This window comes from Coenobita brevimanus, chromosome 101, assembly GCF_032717465.1.
Source record: "Coenobita brevimanus isolate Jiangsu-jjx chromosome 101, ASM3271746v2, whole genome shotgun sequence".
Lineage (NCBI taxonomy): Eukaryota > Metazoa > Arthropoda > Malacostraca > Decapoda > Coenobitidae > Coenobita > Coenobita brevimanus.
Window position 1 is genome coordinate 56,724,786 of NC_137054.1, and position 24,974 is coordinate 56,749,759.

The 24,974-nt window shown below is 42.4% G+C and overlaps 1 protein-coding gene across 1 annotated transcript in view; it reads right to left on the reverse strand.

Annotated features, from left to right (window-relative positions):
* The window catches only part of LOC145415103 (putative aarF domain-containing protein kinase 5), a 443,740-nt gene that overhangs the window by 146,768 nt on the left and 271,998 nt on the right, over positions 1–24,974 (reverse strand). Inside the window, exon 9 of the mRNA XM_080284522.1 lies at positions 17,064–17,307. Within this exon, the coding sequence (XP_080140648.1) occupies positions 17,064–17,307 (244 nt within the window). The remainder of the gene's footprint in view (positions 1–17,063; positions 17,308–24,974) is intronic.

Here is a 24,974-nt window from a genome sequence, read left to right on the forward strand (position 1 = left end):
TACAGGACACAACATCCCGCCGCTGGGACGAGGTTGGGACTGTCATGGGCGGCGCAAGGCCGAGAGAATATGAGGTTCGTCTCCCAAGTGGTAAAGTGCTACGCAGAAACCGTCGTTTCCTGTTCCCAGTGCCTGACCCTGGTCAAGACCCTACCCCCCATCTCCCTGTGGTCCCTTGCTCGTCCCCAGAAGTAGATGTACCCTCCACTGCCCCACGCAGATCTAAAAGGCTAAAGGAAAAGGCCGCTTGAGACGCCGCTACAAGCGCAAAGGGGGGAGGGAGGTGTGGATATGTGCTTGGAAGTGTATATGTAACATGTATATGTAACCATGTATCTCACTTATTTCCACATATGTTTACCCATGCCTCGTACGCCTATGTCATTATGTTCCCATGTCTACTTCTCTTTGTACAGCCATGTCTATCTGTAAGGCATAGGTAAACTCGGCAGCATGGCGTTACTTAACCTAATGTGGCAACATACCACGCCTGCGCAAGTTTCCACATGCCAGTGGTCCTGGGAATGCCAACGAGGGAAGACGCGTTCTCCTCCAAGTTGACATATACATCTGTATTTCTTCAGTAAACGCAGAGTCTAAAGAATCTACGGTTCCTTCAACCCTCCTGGACATTACAACACAAAGGGGAGCTGCAAGGCTTGGCGGATGAGTTTGGGAGAGTGTGTAGGAAACGGAATATAAATGTGAACGTAGGGAAGAGTAAAGTTATGTTCTCTGAGAGAAGTGATGTCAGTGAATGTACAGTAAGGTTGGATGAGGAGGAAATGGAAAATGTGAGTACGTTTAAGTACTTGGGTAGTGTGAAGAATAAGGATGGAAGTTTGGAGGGTGAAGTGCTTGAAAGGGTACAACAAGGAAGAAAGGTTGCTGGTTCCTTGAAAGCAGTGATAAGAAACAGGGAAGTGAACGTGGAAGTGAAAAAGTTACTACACGACAGTACTGTGATACCAACTCTAACGTATGGAAGTGAAACTTGGACCTTGTTGGAGGGACACAAGTCAAGAGTGAGAGCAGTGGAAATGAGTTATTTGAGAGGAGCATGTGAAGTCACATGGAGAGACAGACTGACAAATGAGGATGTGAAGGAGCGTTGTGGCGTGGATGTGGAGGTGACAGAAAGCGTCAGGAGAAACACGTTGAGGTGGTTTGGCCATGTGGAGTGGATGGAGTGTGAGAGACTGATGAGGAGAGTGTATGTGAGTGAGATGGAGGGGGAGAGAGGGAGGGGGAGGCCAAGGATGAGATGGAGGGATGGAGTGGAGAGGTATATGAGGGAGGGGGGTGTAAACTGGGAGCAAGGCAGTGAAATGGTAGGGGACAGGGCAACGTGGAGGCGTTCTGTTTGTGGCCACCCCATATGGGATTAAGGCGTCTGGCGATAGATAGATAGTATGGGGGATGATGAGATACTTATTTTGGGTGGGGATTTAAATGATCATGTAGATGAAGCAGCTCAAGGATATGAGGGAATGCACAGTGGATGCGCACATGACACAGTGCGAGGAATGCGAAGGGGGGAAAGGATACTTGAGTTTCAGGCGGCAATGAACATGATTGTGTGAAACATGCAATTTAGGAAAAGACAGACTAGGCTGATTATGTATGAATCTGGGGGTAATAGTAGCCAAGCTGACAATTTTGTGCTGAGGGAGGATCGATATGAAGCTGTTGAAGGATGTTAAAATAAGAGGGCGCGAAGAGTGCATGCAGCAACACAAATCACTGTTGTGACATCGTGATGAAGGAGTGGGTGGTGAAAAAGAGGACCAAGGAGGAAAATATTAAAATAAGAAAAAAAAAAAGCAATATTGGCTGCCTTCTATAGCAAGATGAGTAGGGTGGTGGCTGAACAAGGAGCAACAGACAGAAGCACTAATGAGCAGTAACAAGCTCTCAAGAACAATCTCTTGAGAGTTGTAGATTAAAGGCGTGGATGAACAACAGGTCCTCCATGACATAAGGCACCAAGGTGGTGGAATGAGGATGTAGAGGCCGCAGCTAAAAAACACAGTAGACTTTCCAGAACTGGAAAAGGGGTGGTAACAGAGATAAATACTTGGTAGTCAAATGTAGGGCCAGAAAGGAGGTATACAGGGCAAAATTGGAGTCTCTGAGACTTTTACTGGATAACCTAAATAGTGCCAAAAGGCAGAATGTGGTATTTAAGATGGTAAATCAGATGAAGGGGGAAAACTGGCATATCACAGGTGAGCAGTGTATGATGAACTGTGAATGAAAGGTAGTGTGGACAGTGAGGATATTAAAGATGCATGGAAAGAGCATTATAACCTGTTACTGAACGAGGAATTCAAAGGGAACAGGGAAGGTTTGGAGTCTGCAGATCCAGTGTTTGGCCTTTGGCCTTTCACTGATGCTGCTACTGTGAGCACAGCAATAGGCCGGATGCAGTTGGGGAAGGCAGAGGGTGCATCTGGGTTGACTGCTGACTTGCTGAATACCTCAAGAGATATAGGAGCTGGTTTAGTTACTGATTTCATTAATTTGATTGTACGTGAGTGCACTGTCCCTAATGTCCGGCTGAGGACTGTGATTGTAAATCTGTATAAGGGAAGGGTGATGCCCTGGTAAGAGGAAATTATAGATGCATAAGACTTTTGGATCAGATAATGAAGGAAATGAAGAATGTCCTAGGAGGTATGATAAGTAAAAGAGAGAATATCATGAGATGCAGTTTAGGTTTATGCCAGGCAAAGGGACTACTGATGCCATACTCAATGCCTGATAGTTTTCAGGAAAAACATATAAGAAAGAAAGAGAAGATGTACTTTTGTTGATTTAGAGAAGGTTTTGACAGAGCCCTTAGGGAGGTAGTGAAGGAGGCAATGCGAAAACCTGGGATTGCGAAGTGGTTGGTTAGAATGGTTATGGCTATGTATATGGGTGCTTGCACCCAGGTGAGAGCTAATGGAGGTCTGAGTGATGAGTTTTCCACAAATGTTGGCATTCATCAGGGGTCATTATTGAGCCGCTTATTGTTTGTCATGGTGCTTGAAGCTCTCTTGCATGTCTTCAGATCCTGCATCCTATGGGAGGTGTTGTAAGATGACGACCAGGTGCTGATTGCGGAGAATGAGACGGGGACAGAGGAAAGTTTTAAGTGGTGGAGAGACAGAATGGAGCACAAGGGTTTGAGAGTAAATGTGGATAAAACAAAAGTGATGTTACCTAGGGCTGGTGATGGTACTGTCAAAGCAGAGGGAATGTGGCCATATGCAGTTTGCCACAGGGGTGTGTGATGTAACCCAATCTTGTGCAGTGTCTGTAACAGGTGGGTGCAAAGGAGATTTAGTGGTATTAGAGGTAGGCTGTGAAACAATGCTGATTTTGTGTATGCAGTGTATTTACTTAGTTGTATTTACCTCGGTGTGATATACAGGAAATGAGCTACGCTAGTGGGGTCCCATCTCTTTTTCTCATTAAGTCAAATTTTGCTTTGAACTCGTTTAAGCTTTTAGACTAGACGATCTCTTTGTCCAGGCTGTTCCACAGGTCTATGCATCTATATGGAAAGCTATATTTCTTGATAGCCTTCAAACAACTTGGCTTTTTCAGTTTCATTCCATGTCCTCTTATTACTCTCCCATCCCATACAAACAGATCATTTTTATCAATTTTATCTAGTCCCATCATGGCCCTGAACACTGCAATCATGTTGCCCCTTTCTCTCCTTTCTTTTATTGTAGGCAGGTCCAGCTTTTCCAGCCTCTCTCCATAAGACAGATCTGCCAGGCTGGGGACCATGTTGGTTGCTGTTCTTTGTATTCCCTCAATCTTATTTATGTCTTTCTTCTCATGAGGGACCACACTACTGCCACATATTCCAACCTGGGGCGGGTCATGGTCACTATCAATTTTTTCATCATTTCCTCATCCATGTAATGGAATGCCACTCGTATGTTAGTCAAGAGACTGTACGTCTCTCTAATTATCTTGTTAGTGTTTTTCTGGTGACAAACTATCCTGGACCAGCACTCCCAAATCTTTCTCTTCTCTCACCTTTTTGATTGGTTCATTACCCATCATACAATTCAGTGATGGCCTCTTGATACTCTTACCCATTTCCAATACCTTACATTTTTTTTGCATTAAAATTCATTTCCCACATCTGGCTCCAATCTTGGATCCTATTTAGGTCTTCCTGCAGCATTTTACAGTCTTCCTCGACTTCTACTCTCCTTAAGATCTTTGCATCATCAGCAAACAGACTTGCGTAACTGTTCACTCCAGCTATCATATCTATCTATCTATAGCCCGACGCCCTAATCCCGCAAAGGGTGGCCGCAGACAAAACGCCTCCAAGTCACTCTGTCACCCACCATTTGACTCCCCTCCCCCCAACTCACCCCCCCCTCCCTCATATACCTCTCAACTCCATCCCTCCACCTCATCCTCGGTCTACCCCTCCCTCTCCCTCCCTCCACCTCACCTACATACACCCTCTTAGTCAGTCTTTCATTCTCCATCCTCTCCACATGTCCAAACCACCTCAGTGTATTTCTCCTAATCTTTTCAACCACATCCACATCTACCCCACAACGTTCCTTCACTTCTTCATTCGTCAACCTGTCCCTCCATGTCACTCCACATGCTCCTCTCAAGTAACTCATTTCCACTGCTCTCACTCTTGACTTGTTCCCCCTCTTGCAAGGTCCACGCCTCGCTTCCATACGTCAGGGTAGGAATCATGCAGTGACTTCTCAGTGACTTCTCAACTTCCAAACTCACCTCCCTATTTCTCATCACTGCTTTCAGTGTGCCAACAACCTTCCTTCCCTGCTGTACCCTTTCACGTACTTCATCCCCCAAAGTTCCATCCTTACTCATCACACTACCCAAGTACTTGAATGCACTCACATTCTCCATATCCTCACCATCCAACCTCACTGCACACTCTGTGACTTCATTCCTCTCAAACACCATAACTTTACTTTTGTTTCCATTAACTTTCAGCTTCCTCCTCCTACACACTGTCCCAAATTCATTCACCAAACCTTGCAACTCCCATTCATCTTCACTCAACAATACTGTATCACCAGCAAACAGCAACACTGGAAGCTTCCAAATCTCACCCTCATTCATTAGGGCCACCCCCACATCCACTACCCTACCTTGTACCTCCTTTACAACCCCATCCATATATATATTAAACAGCCATGGAGACATTACACACCCCTGTTTCAGTCCCACATTGAGATCAAAGAACTCACTCAGCTCACCATCCACTCGCACCGTAGCCCTAGCTCCCTCGTACATACTCTTCACAGCACTCAACAATTTCCCCTCCACTCCATATATTCTTAATACCTTCCACATACCTTTCCTATCTATTCTGTCATAAGCTTTCTCCAAGTCCATGAAGGCAGCGTACACTTTCCTTCCCTTCTCTAGATACTTCTCCACTAAACATCTTAGAACAAATATCTGATCTACACACCCTTTTCCCTTCCTAAATCCCCCTTGTTCTTCTCCAACTAGCTCCTCTGTCATATGCCTAACCCTATCAATGAGTATTCTACCATATATTTTACCAGTCACTCTAAGAAGGCAAATACCCCTATGGTTACCACATACTTCTCTCTCCCCTTTTCCTTTGTACAGAGGAACAATTATACCTGATTTCCAGTCCTCTGGAACGCTTCCCTCTTCCCAAACCAATCTACACAACTTCCATATCCACTCCACAACAATCTCACCCTCATACCTAAGCATTTCACCACACACTCCATCAATTCCTGGGGCCTTTCCCAGCTTAATCTTCTTCATCGCTTCCACTACTTCCGACCTACTGATCTCTTCCTCCCTCCTCTCATCTCTTCTTCTCCCAGCCATTCCCCAACCACTTATACTCACACTGCTCTCACTCTCTACATTCAACAAATCCTCAAAGTGCTCCTTCCATCTCCTCAATTTCTCTCTCTTCTCCACCAACAATCTATTATTCCTATCTTTCACTCCCCTACTATTTCCCCTTTCACACTGCCTTACTTTCTTTACCTCCTTCCAAAACAATTTCTTACTCTCCCTCCATTTCACACTCAGATTCCTCCCAAACTCTTCATCCACTTTCTTCTTACTCTCCTTCACCAGTCTCTTAACCTCCCTTCTCCTGCTCACATATACCTCTCTCTTCTCTCTCTCATCTTCTCCCCTACCTCTACTCGCCAACCATTCACCATATGCCTTCTTCTTTTGTTCCACAGCTCGTTTCACCTCATCATTCCACCATGCTGTCCCTTGCACACCCTTGCATCTCCTCCTCACTCCACAAACCGCCTCACACGCTGCGCTTATCTCTTCCGTGAATATCTTACATACGTCTTCCACCCCTTCCATCTGCTCTAGCTCATACCTTCCCAATCTTTCTTCCACTATGCTCTTATACTCTGTCATTTTCTCACTATCTTGCAATTTCTCCACTCTTCTCACAGGAGCTGCTTCCTCCTGTCTTCCCCTTCGCCTCCTCAACCACTTTCTTTGCAGCTCCACCTTGGCCATCACTAAGTGATGGTCCGAGACTCCATTCCCCCACCCTCTCCACACCCTTGCATCCAACACTTGTCTTCTCATTCGCTCATCCACACACACGTAGTCTATCATTGCCTTTCGTTCAACAAGTTCACCATCCATCCTCCTCATTACTCTCCATGTATACCGGTGGATCATCTTATGACGAAAGTAGGTGTTGGCTATTGCCAACCCCTTACCAGCACAGATGTCCACCAAAGCACTACCATTCCCATCTACTTCCGCTGGCACACCCCACTGACCAACCACTCCATCCACTCGTACATTCCCGACTTTGCCATTCATGTCTCCAATCAACAGCACTCTCTCGCTCCTCTCAAACTTGTCCATACATGCTTCTACTCTCGCCCAAAATTCATCTTTCACTCTTGCCACTCGATCCTCTGTTGGAGCATACACACATACAATCGCCCATGCTTGTATACCTACTTTCATCCTCACCCATACAATCCTTGCACCCACTGTTCCATACTCTCTTATATTCTCCTTCCACTTCTTACTTATCATCAGACATACTCCCTCTCTTGCCCTCTCATTCTCACTGACTCCCGCACATATACCTACACCGTATTCCCATTCTCTCATCCTTTCACCTTTCCATTTAGTTTCAGTCAATCCACATATATCCACTTTTGCATCCTCAAGCACCTGGACAATCTCTCTCTCTTTCACTTCATCATTCACTCCTCTCACATTCCACGTTCCTACTCTCAGAATGTCCTTTGTCCGTTCCTTAGTCGTCAACGTATGGTCCGTCCGGGTCCGAGGCGCTTTATTTGCTTTTTTAGTTAGTTCTTTTTACGGGGTGGGGCACTAACCCACCACCAACCCTTTTAGTCACCTCGTACGACAAGCAGGGATACTGGGGGAGTATTCTTGAAACCCCCCTACCCCCAGGGGGGGGTACTAACACTGAGCCCTGTGGGACTCCACTTGTTACTTCCCTCCATCCGGACATCTTGTCCTTTATTACTGTCCTCATTTGTCTCTCTCTCAAAAAGTCACACATACACTCCAGGACGTTTCCTTTCAGTCCTCCTATGTGTTCCAATTTCCACATTAGTCGCTTGTGGGGTACCTTGTCGAAGGCTTTCTCCAGATCTAGATACACACAGTCCACCCAGCTGTCTCTCTCCTGTAATACGTCAATCACTCTTGAGTAAAAGCTCAACAAGTTGGAAACACATGATCTTCCACTTCTGATTCCAAACTGGCTCTCAGCCAATATGTTCGTCTCTTCCAAATATTTTATCCATCTGTCTTTCGGGATTCTCTCGCACAATTTTGCAACTGCGCTGGTCAGGGACACTGGTCTTTCATTCAGGGGTTCCTCCTTGTTTCCTCCCTTATAAATTGGTACACATTGGCCCTCTTCCATTCCCGAGGCACTTTCCCTTTTTCCAGAGAACACACAAATAAATTGAGAAACTTATCTGCCAGTTGTTCTCTGCATTCTTTCAGTACCCAGGTAGAGATTCCATCTGGTCCTGGGGCTTTCCTTACATCTTGAGTTTCCAGTAATTTATACACTTCCTGCACTTCCACTTTTATGTCTTTTATCACTACATTTCTAGTGTGTTGGGGAGAGCATGTAGAGACTGGCTGGCATGAAAGAGGTGATCTTGCTGGAAAGTCTATCGAGTGCATGGAGGAGCTTTGTTATTTGGGGGACATGTTACATGCTGCAGGTGGAGCTGGAGCTAGCTCTGTGGCCAGGATATGTAGTGGTAGGAAGTCCAGGGAGCTGCTGCCTCTAACACTGAGAGGGATGTTCCTTTAAGCCAAGAGATCCTTGCATATGACATGTTAGGAATGTAATGCTGTACGATAGTGAGACCTGGGCAGTAAAGGAAGTGGGTATTCATATGCTCAAACGTACAGAAAAGCCAATGATTATATGGATGTTTAGTGCGTCCTAGAATGCAATGCCTGGGGGGGCTAGGATTGTGACCGATGAACTGAGAGGAAGGAGAGGACTTGAATGTACTGTGTTGTGATGAGGAGGGGTAGATTGAGATGGTTTGGGCATGTTGAGAGGATGGAAGATTACAATTGGGTGTGGAAGGTGAAATGTGTGAACATTAAGGGTAGGGCTGCAAGAGGAAGACCAAAAAAGACCTGGGACAAGGTCATAAAGTGTGACCTTGGAGACAAAGGACTGAATAGGGAGGCTACCAGTGATCATGCAGTGTGGAAAGCTGCCTTCACGTGGCCAAAGTCAACACATACAACCATGTTGGAGCCTTGATAAATGACATGATACAATGCAGCATAGCTCTCCAACATTTGCATTTATAATACACTTTGAAATCACATACCTAGTGCATAATGCTACATACCTGTTCCGTGCTGAATAACAGTTATCATGCCCATACCTGACATTCACAAGTCACAAAACTTACATGAGTATAGTACATTCAAGGAAACACATGTGTGCTTTAAGTTAGCCAGACAGCTCAGATGTAAAAAAGGTACCTCTCTAGTATAGCACTGTACAGTCCGTCCTCGCCTGACGCGGTTAGCTGTAGCACGATATTGCTCTAACACGGCATGATTTTGTGGAAGGAAATAAACATTCTAACGCGGGCACTGTTAGCGTAATGTGATACAGTAGTGACTGGATTAGTGAAATAATTGACCTACCTCAGCAGGCGTTACGTACGCCATAGAAATACGCCATAGACAGGAAGGGAACGGGCAGTCACATTTGCCATAGAGTCAGGAAGGGAACAACAGAGGAGGCTGGGATGGAATCAGTGTGATAGTGTTTTATACTGCAAATGGTTTAGAGCAAAACATACGTATAAAGTAGTGCAGCGAGTGTTCGTGGAGAAATATTGCGTGCGTTGACTGACTTAGCGCAAATCTAGTGCAGGGATCAGAGACAACAAATATGCCACACAACCACAGACTTCAGTGAAAAGGTATTGTACCAATCTCAGACAGTGCTATATTGCATATGTTTAGTGTGAAATATATGTATGTCGTGCAGCCAGTGTTCGTAGAGAAATCTATTGGGTGAATCACATATGTTTCCGCAAACATAGCGCAAGAAGGAAAGACAAGAAATGTGCCACCCACCCACCCACACTACATACCTCCTCATCTTCAAGCCCCTCAAGGTCCTGCCAGAGCTCAACACCTCTGGAGGAAGTGAGTTATCCATCTTTTGTTGATTTGCATACTGACCTATTTCTATATTTTTTACACAAATAAGTACTGTTTTTTATATATACACATATGAGATGGAAGAAAGTACACCTTCAGTATCAATGCCCAGCAAAAAGACTAGTGGTTATGTCGAGTTTCTGAGGGCACAGTCAAAAAGCTTATGATACTTTACATGCATACTTTGAATAAAACAAAATAAAATCTAGCGAGCAAAAATATGTAGGTGTGGGTGAGGCAGGAAACACTGACAGAGCGCTAAGAGATATTGTTCTTTATCATCCAGGTACTAGTTGCATCGATGATTTTATAACATCATGAGAAAGCATATGAAAATCTACATCTGTACAAAAAAAAAAAAAAAAAAAAAAGCCGTTGGAAGCATATTTTTAAGGTACAGGTGGGGGAAGAGAGTGTTTTTATCTCACTTGCAGGCAAAACATGCAGGGTGCTAGGAGGAGTATTCTACCTTCGTCGTCCATTTACTTGTTAAGTATTGGACGCATCAATTTCTTGAAAGAGCCATGATAAAGTGCATTAAATTCTACGTATGTACATGAAATGACAATGTAATATCTTTGATAAAGAATCGTTGTTATATATGTGGTAACTTTTACAGTTATTGTGCGGGCATCACAAAAGTGCAGCACAGGCATGGGTACCCAGTAGTTTTTTGCGATATACAGTACTCGGAAACTATGAGGCGCATGAAAAATTTGCAGATACCATGAGAAAGCTGATGAAATTCTACACAAGATGAAATAAAAACATAACCTCTGTGAGAAAACTTTTGCACTAGAGCACCCTGAACAAAAAATCAGTTACCTGTAGGAAATGACTTAGTTTCTAGCTATTTCTCAGAAACTAAAAAGTGTATCAAAAATCCACAAACTTTATTACAAAGCTGATGAAATTCTCTTTCTAAACATCTAATAATAATATTTCATATGATAGCAAACATTCAAACTATGGTGCTGGGAAGTGGGAATGATGCTCCGAAATGTTAATTCACACCAGTCTAATGTACAGTAACCTCTCAAATAACGCGAGGGTTAGGTTCCAGGAGAGGTCGAGTTAGTTAAAAACGCGTTATTTAAACATAGTTTTCCCATGAGAAACAATGGTTAAATTGGGGGTTATGTTCCTGGACTCTGGGAAAGTCTACCCATTAGGGGAGTTATGCTACTCTAACTTTAAAGCAACAATATTAATTTGAAAGAAAATCCACATAAAAAACAAAAACAGTATATTTGGGGAGAAATAAACAACATCTGAGCCGTAGTTGGGCCAAAGTGTTGTTTACTTCTCCCCAAATACATACTGTTCTCATTTTATACGTGAATTTTCTTTCAACTCTGCTTCATCACGGCATTGTGAAAGTTCCCCAACATTATTAATGCATTAGTAGGTCATAAAAACATTACAGTAAAAGCAACATTTTCATTACAGTAAGTAGGTCACAAACAATAAAAACACACAGACTCACTTCATCTATGCATCACTCATCGTCTGCTGCTGTCCCTCCTCCCCCCGCTCCCCGACCTCCCACCGCTCCCCACCCTAAATTTGTTGTCCCTCCTCGCTCTGCTGTCCTTCCTCTTCCTCTTCCTCTTCCTCTGACTCCCGTGCTACTGGTGTTGAAGATAACTCCCTTAAGTTTTCTGTTTTCTTCATAAAGAACTGCTCTATCTTGGCCTGAGTGGTTTTCTTCTTTCAGGTCTACAGCATCGAGGTGTAACAATTTAGATCTGCCATCAGTTTCCTGGCCAAATTTTGTCTGAAAATGAGCCAAATTGCTCAGAATGGGGCCAAACTTTATTTCCGAATATTATAGTTCAAATAAAACCAGTTTAAGCAACTGGCAAATAAAAAATTGTATTTATGCATAAACTGCCACACACGGTGTATCACCTCGGAACTGTCCATGGCACACGCGGCTAATTTGAAACCATCACGTACATGTAAAGTCGTGTTAAATCGAGAAACCCTTGTTAGTTAAACATATCCCCATAAATATTTGCTCATGTTAAAACGAAAACGCACTTTTAAAACCCGTGTTAGTTGAGAGGTTACTGTACTTCTATTTGTATTTTTTCATTTTTATGCTTATTGGCTAGAACAAACATCGGCATATGAGATGATGTAGTTTTTATGGCAATATATATATGTTTGGGTGGTGAAAATAAAGCAAGAATACATGTTTTCATAAGCATGTGGGGGGGCTGGCGGAGAGGTGAGTGGAATAAAATTGTGCGCCAGAAAACTTACCGAAACTTATCATGCACGAAAGGGTTAAGAATATTTGGAGTGAATGGGAAGTTGTTGAATGCTGTGAAGACTATGTATGAGGATGCTAAGGTTGCAATGCGTGTGGACAGTGAACTGAGTGAATTCATTTGAAGGTCGGCTTGAAACAGGAATGTGTCATGTCTCCATGGTTGTTCAATCTGTATATGGATAGGGTTATAAAAGAGATAAAAGGTAGGGCAGTGGATGCTGGAGTGGTCCTAATAAGAGAGGGCAGTGTGTGGAAACTCCCTGTACTGTTATTAAGTGAAGATGAAGGAGAGCTGCAAGGCTTGGTGAATGAGTCTGGGAGAGTATGTAAGAAAAGGAATCTAAAGGTGAATGTAGGGAATAATAAAGTTATGGTCTTCGAGAGAAATGATGTCACTGAATGTACGGTGAGGCTGGACGAGGAGGAAATGGAAATATGAATGCAATTAAGAATTACGGTAGTGTGATGAGTAAGGATGGAAGTTTAGAGGGTGAAGTACTTGAAAGGGGGTACAACAAATAAGAAAGGTTGCTGGTTCTTTGAAAACAGTGATAAGAAACAGGGAAGTGAGCATGAAAGTGAAAAAGTTACTAAATGACAGTATTGCGATACCAGCTCTAATGTATGGAAGTGAAGTTTGGACCTTGTTGGAGGGACAGAAATCTGCAGTGAGAGCAGTGGAAATGAGTTATTTGAGAGGACATGTGGAGTCACATGGAGAGACAGGCTACCAAATGAGGAAGTGAAGCAGCGTTATGGTGTGGATGTGGATCTGATAGTAAACAATAGATAGATAGACATTTTAGTTTGTGTGCTGTGAGGCAGGTTATAATCACTAGGGGGTCAGAGAAGCAAACCCCCCCCAGTTAGCTTTCAAATGACTGCAGTTAGGCTTCAACTGCTGTTTATGCTTTTGTTTTGTATATATCTGAGTTTGTTCAGTATGCTGAAATTATGTCCAGTTGGTGCGATTGGCAAATAACCATGCAACAGGGGGAAGTCAGGTGGCTTTCTGTAATACTGCTAAGTAGGCATATTTCATTTGTTCTCCAATATTTTTTTATCAAAATCAAATGGTAATCACCTGAGATATATCTAATACAGTAAACTCTCAATTATCCGTTGTAATTCAGCCAAGCCCTACGCCAATTAAAGCAAAACATCAAATATTGCATAGTACTCCCCTCCCCCCAATGACTCAACATTAGGCATTGTGCAGGATACTGTGTTACTACCAGTATCCATCTCAACCATCTATCCTAAAAACTTTCCCATGAGTAAAAGGTGAAAGCTATGCATAAACTACAATACAGTACATACTGTAACTGATGCAGCTCTGTACTGTACTACTGAACAGTACAATCCCAGTTTACTGGGAAGCTTGGGAAATTTACCTTCCCAGTTACTGTCCTTATTTTTCCCAGACATCTGATATGAACTCTTACACGTAACAGGCTACATCATTGTAGTATATACAATACCATTTGTATCCACGGCCACACAAACAATTTCATTTGAAACATAACCTCCTCTTAACACACTCCACAGACATAACACACAAGATTGCAGTGTCTTACAGTAGTGCACAATGCACACATTAAGTTTATTTTGTTAAATATTGTTATTCTGTTCATAAAACATGGAAAAATAAACTAAAAAAATAAATCTTGAGCATTTACTGATGAACTGATTATTAGGAAAGAAGTGATGTACAGTAGAATTATCACCACTCCCTTCCTCAGTTGTATATGGCAACAGTCCACCAATTTATTCCTCAAATGTGTTCAAAGATGAATTTATACATCATCTTAGAATGCATCTGCACTGACAGACAAGATAAAATCTAGCTGATAGAAATGAAGGTTTGCTTTGTTAGATAAAATTAATGCACTTGCAGCTTGTACATATTTACTGTATTACCTGCAAACCAGCTGAGTGGCAAGTGAGGGGTGGAGTACGGCAGTCAGGCAAGGTATAAATTTGTGGGCCGTGGCCCTGGACTTAACTGTGAGCAAGGGAGTTGTGAAAATTCTACTGTACAACACTTGTTTCCTAATCATCAGTTCACCAATAAATGCTCAAGATTTACTTCTTTACTATATTTTTTCATGTTTTTATGAGTAACATTTAACAGAATAGACTTGCCAATATACTGTAAGATATTACATGCTCATTGGTAGTTAGAGTTGGTTTGTTAGGTAGAAAACTATACGGCTACCACACACTTTTCACCAATAAAGAACATGTCTTTTTTCAATGGATTTAATCACCTTGCTTTTCTCGTCACTCTATCCTAAAAACTTTCCCATGAGTAAAGGATGGAAATTAAACAAACTGCAATACAGTACCAATACAGTAGAGTAATACAACACATAGTGTAATCCATACTCACCTACTGTTGGCATCAATGGAGGGTATTGCGCACTATGCAGTCCAGTTCAGTACACTTAATACCTTGTGGTCTAGTGGAAATTAGTATGTGTACAGTAATTTCAGAATCACAATATAGAACTAGGACACGAAGCACTGACAGATCACAAACTTTGCAACGACAAGCAAGGCACAGGGTTTTGCCACTACATGTTCACAAGAGCAGAGTGCATAGATGCGTATTTATTGAACGAGGTCCATGAGAGACAGAGAGCAGGCTCGGTGCACCAGCAGCTACCCCAGCAATGATTTCTGATTGGCTGGCGTGTTGCAGGCATTCTCAATGGCTGGAGCATTGCAGGTTTTGGGGGGGGCACCAGTTAGCTATGATGTACGAGCAGTTGATGTGCATCGCATCTTGATGTTGCACAGAACCACCGGTTACTTCCCGTTTCGGCGCTGGAAGTTGTATAATTTTGCCAGATATTGCTTTAATAGAGCTGAGCCAACAGTGCTGGATATTGCATCAGGCTGGATACTGCGATGACAAATAACTGAGAGTTTGCTACACTACAATTATTTTCACTGACAGTGCAGGTCTACAAGAAAACAGCTTGAATCACTGCACCATTGTTGTTTGTATTTACCCTTTTGTTTTTTGTTAATGCTATTTTAATACTATTCATCTTCATAATTACAATTACTGTATATCTCTTTCAAAATCTTACTTAGGTATAAGCAGTGGGCAGTTTATGTGGGGCAGGGTGGTAGGAATGGGTAAAAGTGAGAGTTTTGGAAAGTGGCCAGATGACAATGTACCATTATACATGCAAACATATTGTCTGAGTGACGCAGGTTTCAATACCACGGTCCTTGTCCAGCCCATATCATCTGTGTTACTTGAAGACTGACTGTATTCTCTCATACTGACATAAAATTACCCATCAGTAAGTCATGTAGAGCCTCTTCTTCATACAAATAATGATATAAACACTTCTAGTGATGAATATGGTCTCTTTGGAAAATAATAATAATACAGGAAATAAAACTTATGACCCTGAAAATAAGTGTTATGACTGGAAGTTCTGAGGTTCAATGAAGTGGACAGACTTGTCAGGACTTTTCTTTTACGTGGTGTATGTGACAGCACACATAAAAAAATTAAACACATGTGAAAAGCATTGGTATAGAGGTGATTTTACATGAACACAAAAAGCAGTACTGAGCTGGCACGACAGGTAATTGGCTTGTTAACACTCAGATGACAGCGTGGTAAAGACGAGGCTAAGAGGAACTGTTTTATAGGGAGGTGGTAACATAACAACCTCCAAACTTGTAGAGCTATCCATGTCACTAGTAAGCACCCAAATGGCCACTAAATGGACAGCTCTTACAAACTTAAATAATCTGTTTGAGTCAAGGAAGTCCACTATTATGAACAGCCCCTGTGACATCAGGTTGGCTGCTTTCTTTCCTCCCTCCCTCTTTCACGTCAATGAGGTTTATTAAGATCAGTGGCCTATATCTGAAGACTGCAATGGACATATCCTGCAAAGGCTTGAAGGTACTGTATGTGGGTCCCTGAGGATGCATAGCTTGGCACATTGGATAAAAGATCCCTGTGCCAATCACTAACTAATGTAGTGGTTTCTCTCAATGAAGGTAACTCTGTTGAGCAAATGCTTTACTTTTCCATATCTATTCTTAGTCTGCCTATTCATAATAGACAGCATAAAAGAATTAATATGCAGGTCAATATGCATGCTGTCCTGAACTTCAAGCCAGCAAATAGTTGCTTTTATGTAAAAGCAGCTATTTATTTTAGCAAATACTGAAAGAGGTTCAGCATCTGCTATTACACAGTGAAGTTCTTGACCATGTGGTGCCTCAGTCACTTTAAGATGTTTCCTCCCACCTCACAGAGTTTGGTGATAGCTGCAGACTGGTTTGAGCCCTATTCCTCTGGATGCCTTTACCACCTTCAATACAGGTGAAAGCTTATATTTTTAGCTATGCAAAGATTTTTTTTTTTTTATGCTGTACCACTTGACACGTAGGGATGCCAACATCATCCCTACGTGTCACCAACCCCACTTGACACGTAGGGATGCTGTTGGCATCCCTACGTGTCAAGTGGGGTTGGTGGAGGATTAGTGTCCCTCCCCGCAAAACAATTAACTCTAAGCCCTTGGTCACCCCGTCTGGGATACATGGCATCTGGCAATGAATGATGATATGACTATTTTTCCCTTACTTTAACATTCTGTGTATGTGCTAAGTTTTGTAAAATGCACAAAATATGTTCTACTCCATGTTTTATACTGTATGTAAGCAAATGTTTGTGGGTTGCAATATTTTAGTGTACAGTATGTGGGAGGTGAAAATTAATATACAAGTATGTTTGTGAGGTCTGGTCCCAAATTAATTTTTCTGAAGTTATAATGCTTGGTTTGACTGAGTTTTCCAGGTTCTTATAAGGCAAGCAGAGATCTAACTATAAAACAGAGTTTAAATTGTCCTATTAACTTCCTTCCTACTCCAAAAGCTTTACTATTCTCAAAAGAGTCTGGCCAGCAAGGTAACAGAATGAGTCAAGGTCATGTGTGTAAATACAGAGAAATACTTACAATAATCTGATGATACTCCCATGGGAGATGTGAAAAATAAGTGTACCCAATACCTAAATATAAGGATGAGATTGCTTGGAATACCCTTGAAGACATCAAGTACACGGTCATGAACATCCATGATCTCTTTTCTCAACTCTTTCTTCTCTTCTTCTGGCAGTTTGTTGAAGTCTGCCCGGGTCATGAACCTGGGTCCTTTTTCATCAAAGAAAAGGTCGAACACATCGTAGATTATGCCCTGGTCTGGGGGGATGTACCGCTGGGCCAAGGAAATGCAAAACAACCGGTAGTTGAAAGCTGAAACAAGACAAGTATGCCAGGAGTGTGCACTTCCAGTGCTTATCTCTACAGCCATAATGATACGTTTAGAATATGTTGTTGTTCACTGTACAGTACACTGCATGCGAAGAAAGTAGCACTACTGTCCACTTTATTGTAAACTAACTTGTATACTGCTGAAAAATTATGTCATTCCTTTACCCCCTCTGGGACATATGGGCCTATGACTACAGTGCACAGATCAAAATTTTTAACTGGCAAATAGATGTCAAGAATTTTTAAGACAAGTCAGGGCACAGCTTTCAAATCAACTGGAATTTAATGCTCCCCCTCAGTAACCATCCTTGCAAGGCATTTTCACTCCATTTCAAATAAAAACTTCAATTTTCACTCTGAATATATATACATGGATTTTTAAAAAAGCAACAATATATACACCAACTCCATATTATCAATTCCCTCAATATTAAGATTAAAAATTATGTAGCATTTTTTTTAGGAAAAACTGTTGTAATAAAGTTCATGGCAATAGGTAAGCTGAGTTACTGATACTAAACCACAATGGCGATAATGCTCAACAGCATCTATATCAGGAGTCCGTAAAATTACTTTCAGACACAACAGGCATGAAAATACATGTACAATATGAGGAAACCAGGAAGAAAGCTGAAATAAAGATGAGGATCTCATAGTACACAGCTACAGCAGGGAAGAGATATGCAAAGCTCCAAATCATCCATTATGAAAAAAAAAAAAAAAAAAAAAAAAAAAAAAAAAAATGTTGATTGCAGTTAGGGTGAAAAAGAAAATATACAGGGAGTTGCACCAACACGAAATTCAATGTACAGTGTCTAGTCTTCCACTTACAAATAGCCTTCAAACCAAACATTCAGTTCTCTGACACACAAACTTCACCTTAGTACCAAAAATAATTCACTTGGGAGATTCTCAAATGCACTACTCAGCTTCTCCCTTGCTTCATTCATCCGTTTTTCCATCTTCTGGCGGTCCTCCTTTGAAAGTTTCTTCCAGTCAGTGCGTGTGAACCTTTTCGGACCTCGTTGGCTCAGGAACTCGTTTTCTTGCTGACTGGACCCATCAGGCGCAATGTAGCGCTGAGCAACCATCATAGAGAAGAACCGATACCCATCTGTGTGTTGCCCTCCCAGTATCAGTGTAATATACATGACAAACATAACCTACCCACTATACTGTAATTATCAATACACCATTCATTAGCACAGATACACAAAGTCACTGTTCATATTCTAACAATATTTTACTAATCTTTAAAGAATTATTTGGGATATTTTTTTCCCATCCTAATGCTGTTGTTGCACAACCCCAGTTTGTCTGACTGAGCAGATCCATCAGACACTGGTAACCAACTGCCCCTATGGGGTTGTCCCATAGGTTCCCTATGCTGTTGAGCTGTGTCTGTCTCATGGTGTGGCATATGCTGTGCAGTGCTCCATTACGTGTGTTATATTGTGTTGGCCTAGTTTACCCAGCCCAAATTTATGCTGGTAGATAATGAGGGTTGGGTGGTGTCCAGGGGTTAGATACTCAAAACATTTGAAGGCGCCTTTTGTGGCAAAGGCACCTTTGCATGTCACCTTTTCCTGAAAGGCCCATAATCAAAAGCCCCACTGGGCACAGCTATCTTTGTAGATAGTCCCTGTTAACGCCTTTGACGAAAGGTGGGTTGGAGCTGCCCTAGCGGTGCAAAGGCATCTGTGATGAACAACAATAACAACTCATGGATGGTATGTGTGGTGCTTCTCGTTCCTAGTTACATGAATTACTGCCTCATTAATTTGTTTGGCGTGGAATGGTTTGCATCAAAAGTAGTTACTGCGTAGCAGGATAACATATATTAATTATTATGAAGTAAATGGGGAAATGTGTGTGGTATCTGGAGATAGTCAACTCAGTGGTAAAGGCACTCGCTGATGAATGCTGCTTCATGAATACATGAAGCCATAATATGGTAATTCATGATACACCACCAGTGTCTGTCTAATGTTACAGTTGTTTGTTCAATACATACAGATATTATATTCAGTGATATATGAACAAATCAGTGTGATATCCATCAGATCAGCCACTCATAGTGTAACCCTAACCCACCAGCTTCAGCTAGAGGTACAGTATTGTACAGTACTTCATTTACCAGTAAATAGATATATTCAGTTTAACCCTTTTATTACTGATCTCTGGAAGCAACTTAAGTTGCCCATTCACAGGAATAATTTTCTAATACACGGAATGTGTGAAAAATTTCATTTTATGAAAACCCTAGTCAATTTGTGATATGGATTTTATTTAACTTCCGTTGGGTTGATCACAGTTACAGTATTATAAATGAAGGTTGCACTTAGATGAGGTTCATACACAATATTATTTACTTAAGTAGGGTTAGGTTAGGTTAGGTCTAGCTAGTACAGGTTTTTTTAATAACAGTTGTGACTAGGTTATGATAACTTAAACAAAGTATAATCTAAATTAATCTGATTTAATCACACCTAGCCATAATGAACCAAACCTAACCTGAGTTTAACCAAACTCTAACCAAAATCATCCTGATCTAAAAATCCATTTCACAGAAGGAGTAAGGAAGTCACAAAATGACTTTTCTCAGATTTCCTGTAACATTACAGGCTATAGCCTACTGTTTCTTGTTGCCATGGTTGCTAAGTGAGTATTGTAAAGTATATGGTTGGGAATGAAGATTATGGCAGTCTAACTTTGGTTTGGTTAGCAGAGATGATTCTTTATTAGATCAATCACTTTTCCCCCTTAATATCCCTTGAGTCTTATGCCAAATCCTCATTGTGTTATGGACATGGCACCTAACCAGCAGGTGAAATGGCCATCGGCACTAACATGCAGCAGCGGAAAATCCATCCATGACAGGTTTTTTCACAATTATGCTATGAATACAGCTTGGATAGCCAAGGTAATGATACGTGAGGTCAGTTTAGGATACTAGTAGGTTAAGTTAGGGTGAGTTGTACAAAACTAAAAATTTATCCCCCAAAATTTCCTTCTAGGTTATATCAAACGAACCCAACCTAAATTAACTTAGCCTAATTATTCTAAATCACTTACAAAAGAAAAGATATGTGCATGTGTTGAGACAGATCTGCTGTTGTAGCTGGGCCTATAAGCTCGCTCTCTCTCTCTCTCTCTCTCTCTATATTTTGGCCTGACACTGAAATGCAGTAATACTGGTGTTTCTCATATCTTAACCTTAATTTCTCTCCCTAGGACTTCAACTGCAGATACACCAGTAGGTCTAGGAAATTAAATAGTAATTACTTTTTTTTGCCTAGAAAAGTGGAATAATGGCCACACAACTACTCTGTAATTGTTGTGTGTGTGTGTGTGTGTATATAAATACATATATATATATATATATATATATATATATATATATATACAGTGGGCTTGCACAGTGCACGAGAGGTTGGGCAGTCCACGAGCTCGCGCAGTGTGAATTCACACACTGAGAATACATAATCTTATGGGAAAAATTACATATGGGCGGTATGCCCTCATACCTAGACCTTTGGCCTTTAGAGACATAATAAAGGTCAAATTTTTCAGACATTGTACTACAGATACAGCTACAATAACTAAACTACGGGTAGTCACCTTAACAACATTAGACAATAGGCCTGTTGGATTTAAATAACAGGGGTTCTGAGGCATGGCAACACACTTAAAGTGCCCCCGCCGCCACCCTGGCCGCACCACGCTTGTTTATCGGTTGCCAATGTTGTATTATTCCAGGCTTTGACAAAGAAATTTACAGCCTGCCAAATGTTACATTTCTTCCAGAATGCAGCAACAGTCATTATGGTGGGAGTTGCAGGTATGCCAGGTGAAGCAGGTGAGTCAGGTGGGGCTGTGAAGGTGGAGGGAAAGGCAGCTGGTGAGTCAGGTGGGGCAGTGGAGAAGGAGGGGACAGCGGCAGGCGAGTCAGGGATGGAGGTAAGGGGAGGATCCTTCCTCTCCTCGTTACTGCTCACATCTTTGGCAATTTCCTTCATCTCTTTTCACTTGTTTGTTTCATTCCTCACCTTGTTATGGATGTATTGGCAGTATAACAACTTGGCATTCACGAAATAACCGTCATTATTATAGAAACTGGGTATCTATTCTAACTTACTGTTATTGCCGAAAACGTTATTGTCGAAGTTGTTATTGGCATGATCTTACTGTAGACTCCTTTTGAGCACCTTCCCCACCAGCCTCTAGGTCACTACTGGCACGTTTGTTTGGGGGTGGGGGTTGCGTACTAATGGAAAATGGCGTTTTTGACCCACTCCTTGCCTCTACCTCGCGTTCTGTGAGGCAACTCGTGCATTCAAGGTTTTTGGTTATGATTTTTGGTCACTCGCGCACAATGCGATTCGAGCACTCTGAGCTCGCGCAATAGGCGAGCCCACTGTATATATATATATACGGTATATATACATATATATATATATATATATATAAATAGACAGATACATAGATAGATATAGATATATATATATATATATATATATATATATATATACATCACAAGCTCTTACATGACGCGCGAATATTGTCCCTGGAAGATCCCACTTTATGAGATTTTTGCGTTATAGGGCCATTTGGTTACATGTTAAAGGGTTTCATGGTACCCAAGCCAGACCTAATACACCTTTTGGGGCAATTTTCCAAGATTTCTTCCATGACATTTACCTACTTAATAATGACTTCATTACGTGCAAACACTGGAGGATTCCTCATCTTGAACTGAAGAGGTTGTGGGCTTCCTGGGGGGAGGGGGAGTGGGGTTCCGAGGCAGGGCAGGACTCCTACTGGTCCCCAGCATGGTCCTCTTGCCACGTCAGCTCCATGGAGTCCTCATCTGAGGATGCTGATAAATCCTATACATCCACAGTCCTCTGCTGCAACTCTTCTGCCTCCTGCACAAACCCCTCAAAGTCAAGGGAACCCACAGACATAACATCTTCCTCTGGTTCTTCCTTCTCTGGCATCTGTTGAGGACGAAAGTATTGGGTGAGAAGAGTCTGGTGACGTCGTATTTTCTTTTGCCTTAGGTCTTCATAGGGTCGCATTACATACAGCAGTGTCCAGCATATCAGCCTTCCGAACCTCATCCTCTTCATAAACCACGATGGCCTCCTTGATTGCCTCTGCACCAGCCAAGATGTTATTTATGCAACCCATGGTCATAACTGGTACCATGGTTCGTGCCTCAGCCTGATCCCCCTGCTCCTCTGCCTCCTAGTATTCCCTGTCGAGCTCTTCAATGCATTGCATGGCATCCTCTGGCGTCATGCTGTCCTCCACAACCTCGACCAAATCCTCCTCTTGCCCCACCATGGCACGGCTCTGCACACTCATATTGCTTCCTGCCTCACAGCCTGTAGTGACTGCACCTCACCATCTCTAGCGGCACATAACTCAGGTGCCAGCTTGCGCCAGGCGTGATTTATCGCTGCCATGGACACCCAATCCCACGCCTTTGGAATATTCATGACGACATTCCTTGTACTGTACTTTTTCCAAAATTCAGCCACAGTTACAAGGCAATGCTGTGAAGGGTCAGACTGAGGCACAAAAGAAGAACAGGGCAATGGTCCAGCTGGGTCAGGCTGAGGCAAATGGGAGGGAGCCGGCCGGGAATCTGCTGGGTCATCCAAAACCTCCTTATCAGACGCCTCCAAATCCTCATCACCATCAACCACTTCCTCCTGGGGGAGACGTTCTTCCTCACAATTGCTTGTGGCCTCTTTCAGATATTCAAACATGATAATCTCTTCATGGGACTTCAAAGAAGCTATCACTTCCTGGTCTTGGGGTTGCAGGAGGGAAGTCGTGTTGGCTGGCAAAAATAATACCTTAATCCCTTCGCACCCGTGACATATGTGTTTACGTTCACAAAGTGCTGAGTAATGCCGCCCATCACGTAGCCATTTACGTTCCATAACATCTGTACGTATTGGGACGTGGTTTATTGACCTATATGCATTCTCAGGGCCTGGTATACCTCACTGGGAAAGAAAAATAAGCTCCACACACAAACCAATGACAGCTGAGACAAATGATGTCATCTGAGATGTCACTGCTCACCACAGAGTTTTATTGGCTCCTACTTTGTACTTGGCTCTCAGTTTGTGTTTGGCACTCAAGGGGGTAGGATTACGTTGATAGTCGTATCTGTGCATTGCCAAATTGGGAATTTAGTGAGTTTTTTCTGTGACAGTAGTGATGAATATTCTGATGCATTGTATGTGCCAGGGGAGTCCAGTGAGGATGATAGTACTGGCAGTTAGTCATCACTAAGTGATAATGACCCGATTGAGGAGAGTGCGTGGAGGTTTCTGGTGAACATTTTTGCAGACCAACGCCCAGACACCATTCCTGCCTTCAGTGACGGTGCTGCCCAGGATATGATGCCCCCTAGTTTTGCTTCCCCTGGGGCTGCTTTTAGTCATTTTCTTGATGACAAAGTGATGTCAAAATTGTGATCATGGGTGAATGAGAGGGCTGATGTGTACTAGGCTGTGAATCCTAGTAAAGTACATGGCCTAAAATGGGGACCAGTTACAACTGATGAAATGTATGTGTACAATAAGTAAGATGTGTGTGTGTAATGAATGTATATGTTATAAATATTGCATTTATAAAGAAAGGGAACATATGACACTGAAGACAAAATAAGTATTTTCTGTTTTGTATTCTTTATGCACATTAATGGTCGGGGGGAGTTGAGATGGGCAGGCTATGTGACGCCCTGCAGCATGGGTGTGAAGGGGTTAACACTTTCACGCAAACCCTCCAAGTAGGCTGGGTGCCCTGGAGTGTTGTCAAGCACCAGCAGGATTTTAAATGGTATGCCCAACTCCTCACACCCCCTCCTTGCATCAGGAATAAAATATTTCTTGTACCACCTTTTCAATATATCCCTAGTCATCAACCCTGTCTTTGATTTCTCCCAATAAACCCCAGTCTCATTCATGTGTTTTAACTGCTTAAAGCACCTGGGTTTTTTACTTACAATTAATGGCCTCATCTTATAATCTGCAACATTGCAAGACAACAGTAAAACGATGCTTACCTTATCAACTTTCCTACCCCTGCCTTGCCTGTGTTCTTTCGAGATCTACATAGTCCTTGGCATCCTTTTATCGGAGACCTGTCTCATCCATGTTGTAAATTTGCTCAGCAGTGTAATCCCCATCACTGATTTTTCTGTTTAGGACATCCACTAATGCTGCTGCTGCACCGGCATCTCCTGACGCTCGTTCTCCTGTCACCTGTACTCTTTTCAAATCCTTCCCTTTCCAAAACTTGGCAAACCAACCACTCAGTGCCTTAAATCTGCCTGGGGGTTGGAACAGCTTACGGCAAGCTACAGTATACAGGTGGCAGGCCGTCCTCCTTATGTTGATGAAGCCGACTGGAACTCCTTCCCTCTCCTTTCAGTTCAACTACATGGCCAGGAACCTCTCCATCATAACAAGCAATGGGAAAGACACCCGAATCCTCTCGTCGTTTGTTTATAGTCGGTGCTTGCCACTTCCGTACATTGAGGACTGGTGTTAACAAGACTTAATTGTGCAGAAGACATTGCCTAGACCCGTCATCGTCGGACATGCTCCTCCCAGCCGTGTTGTCAA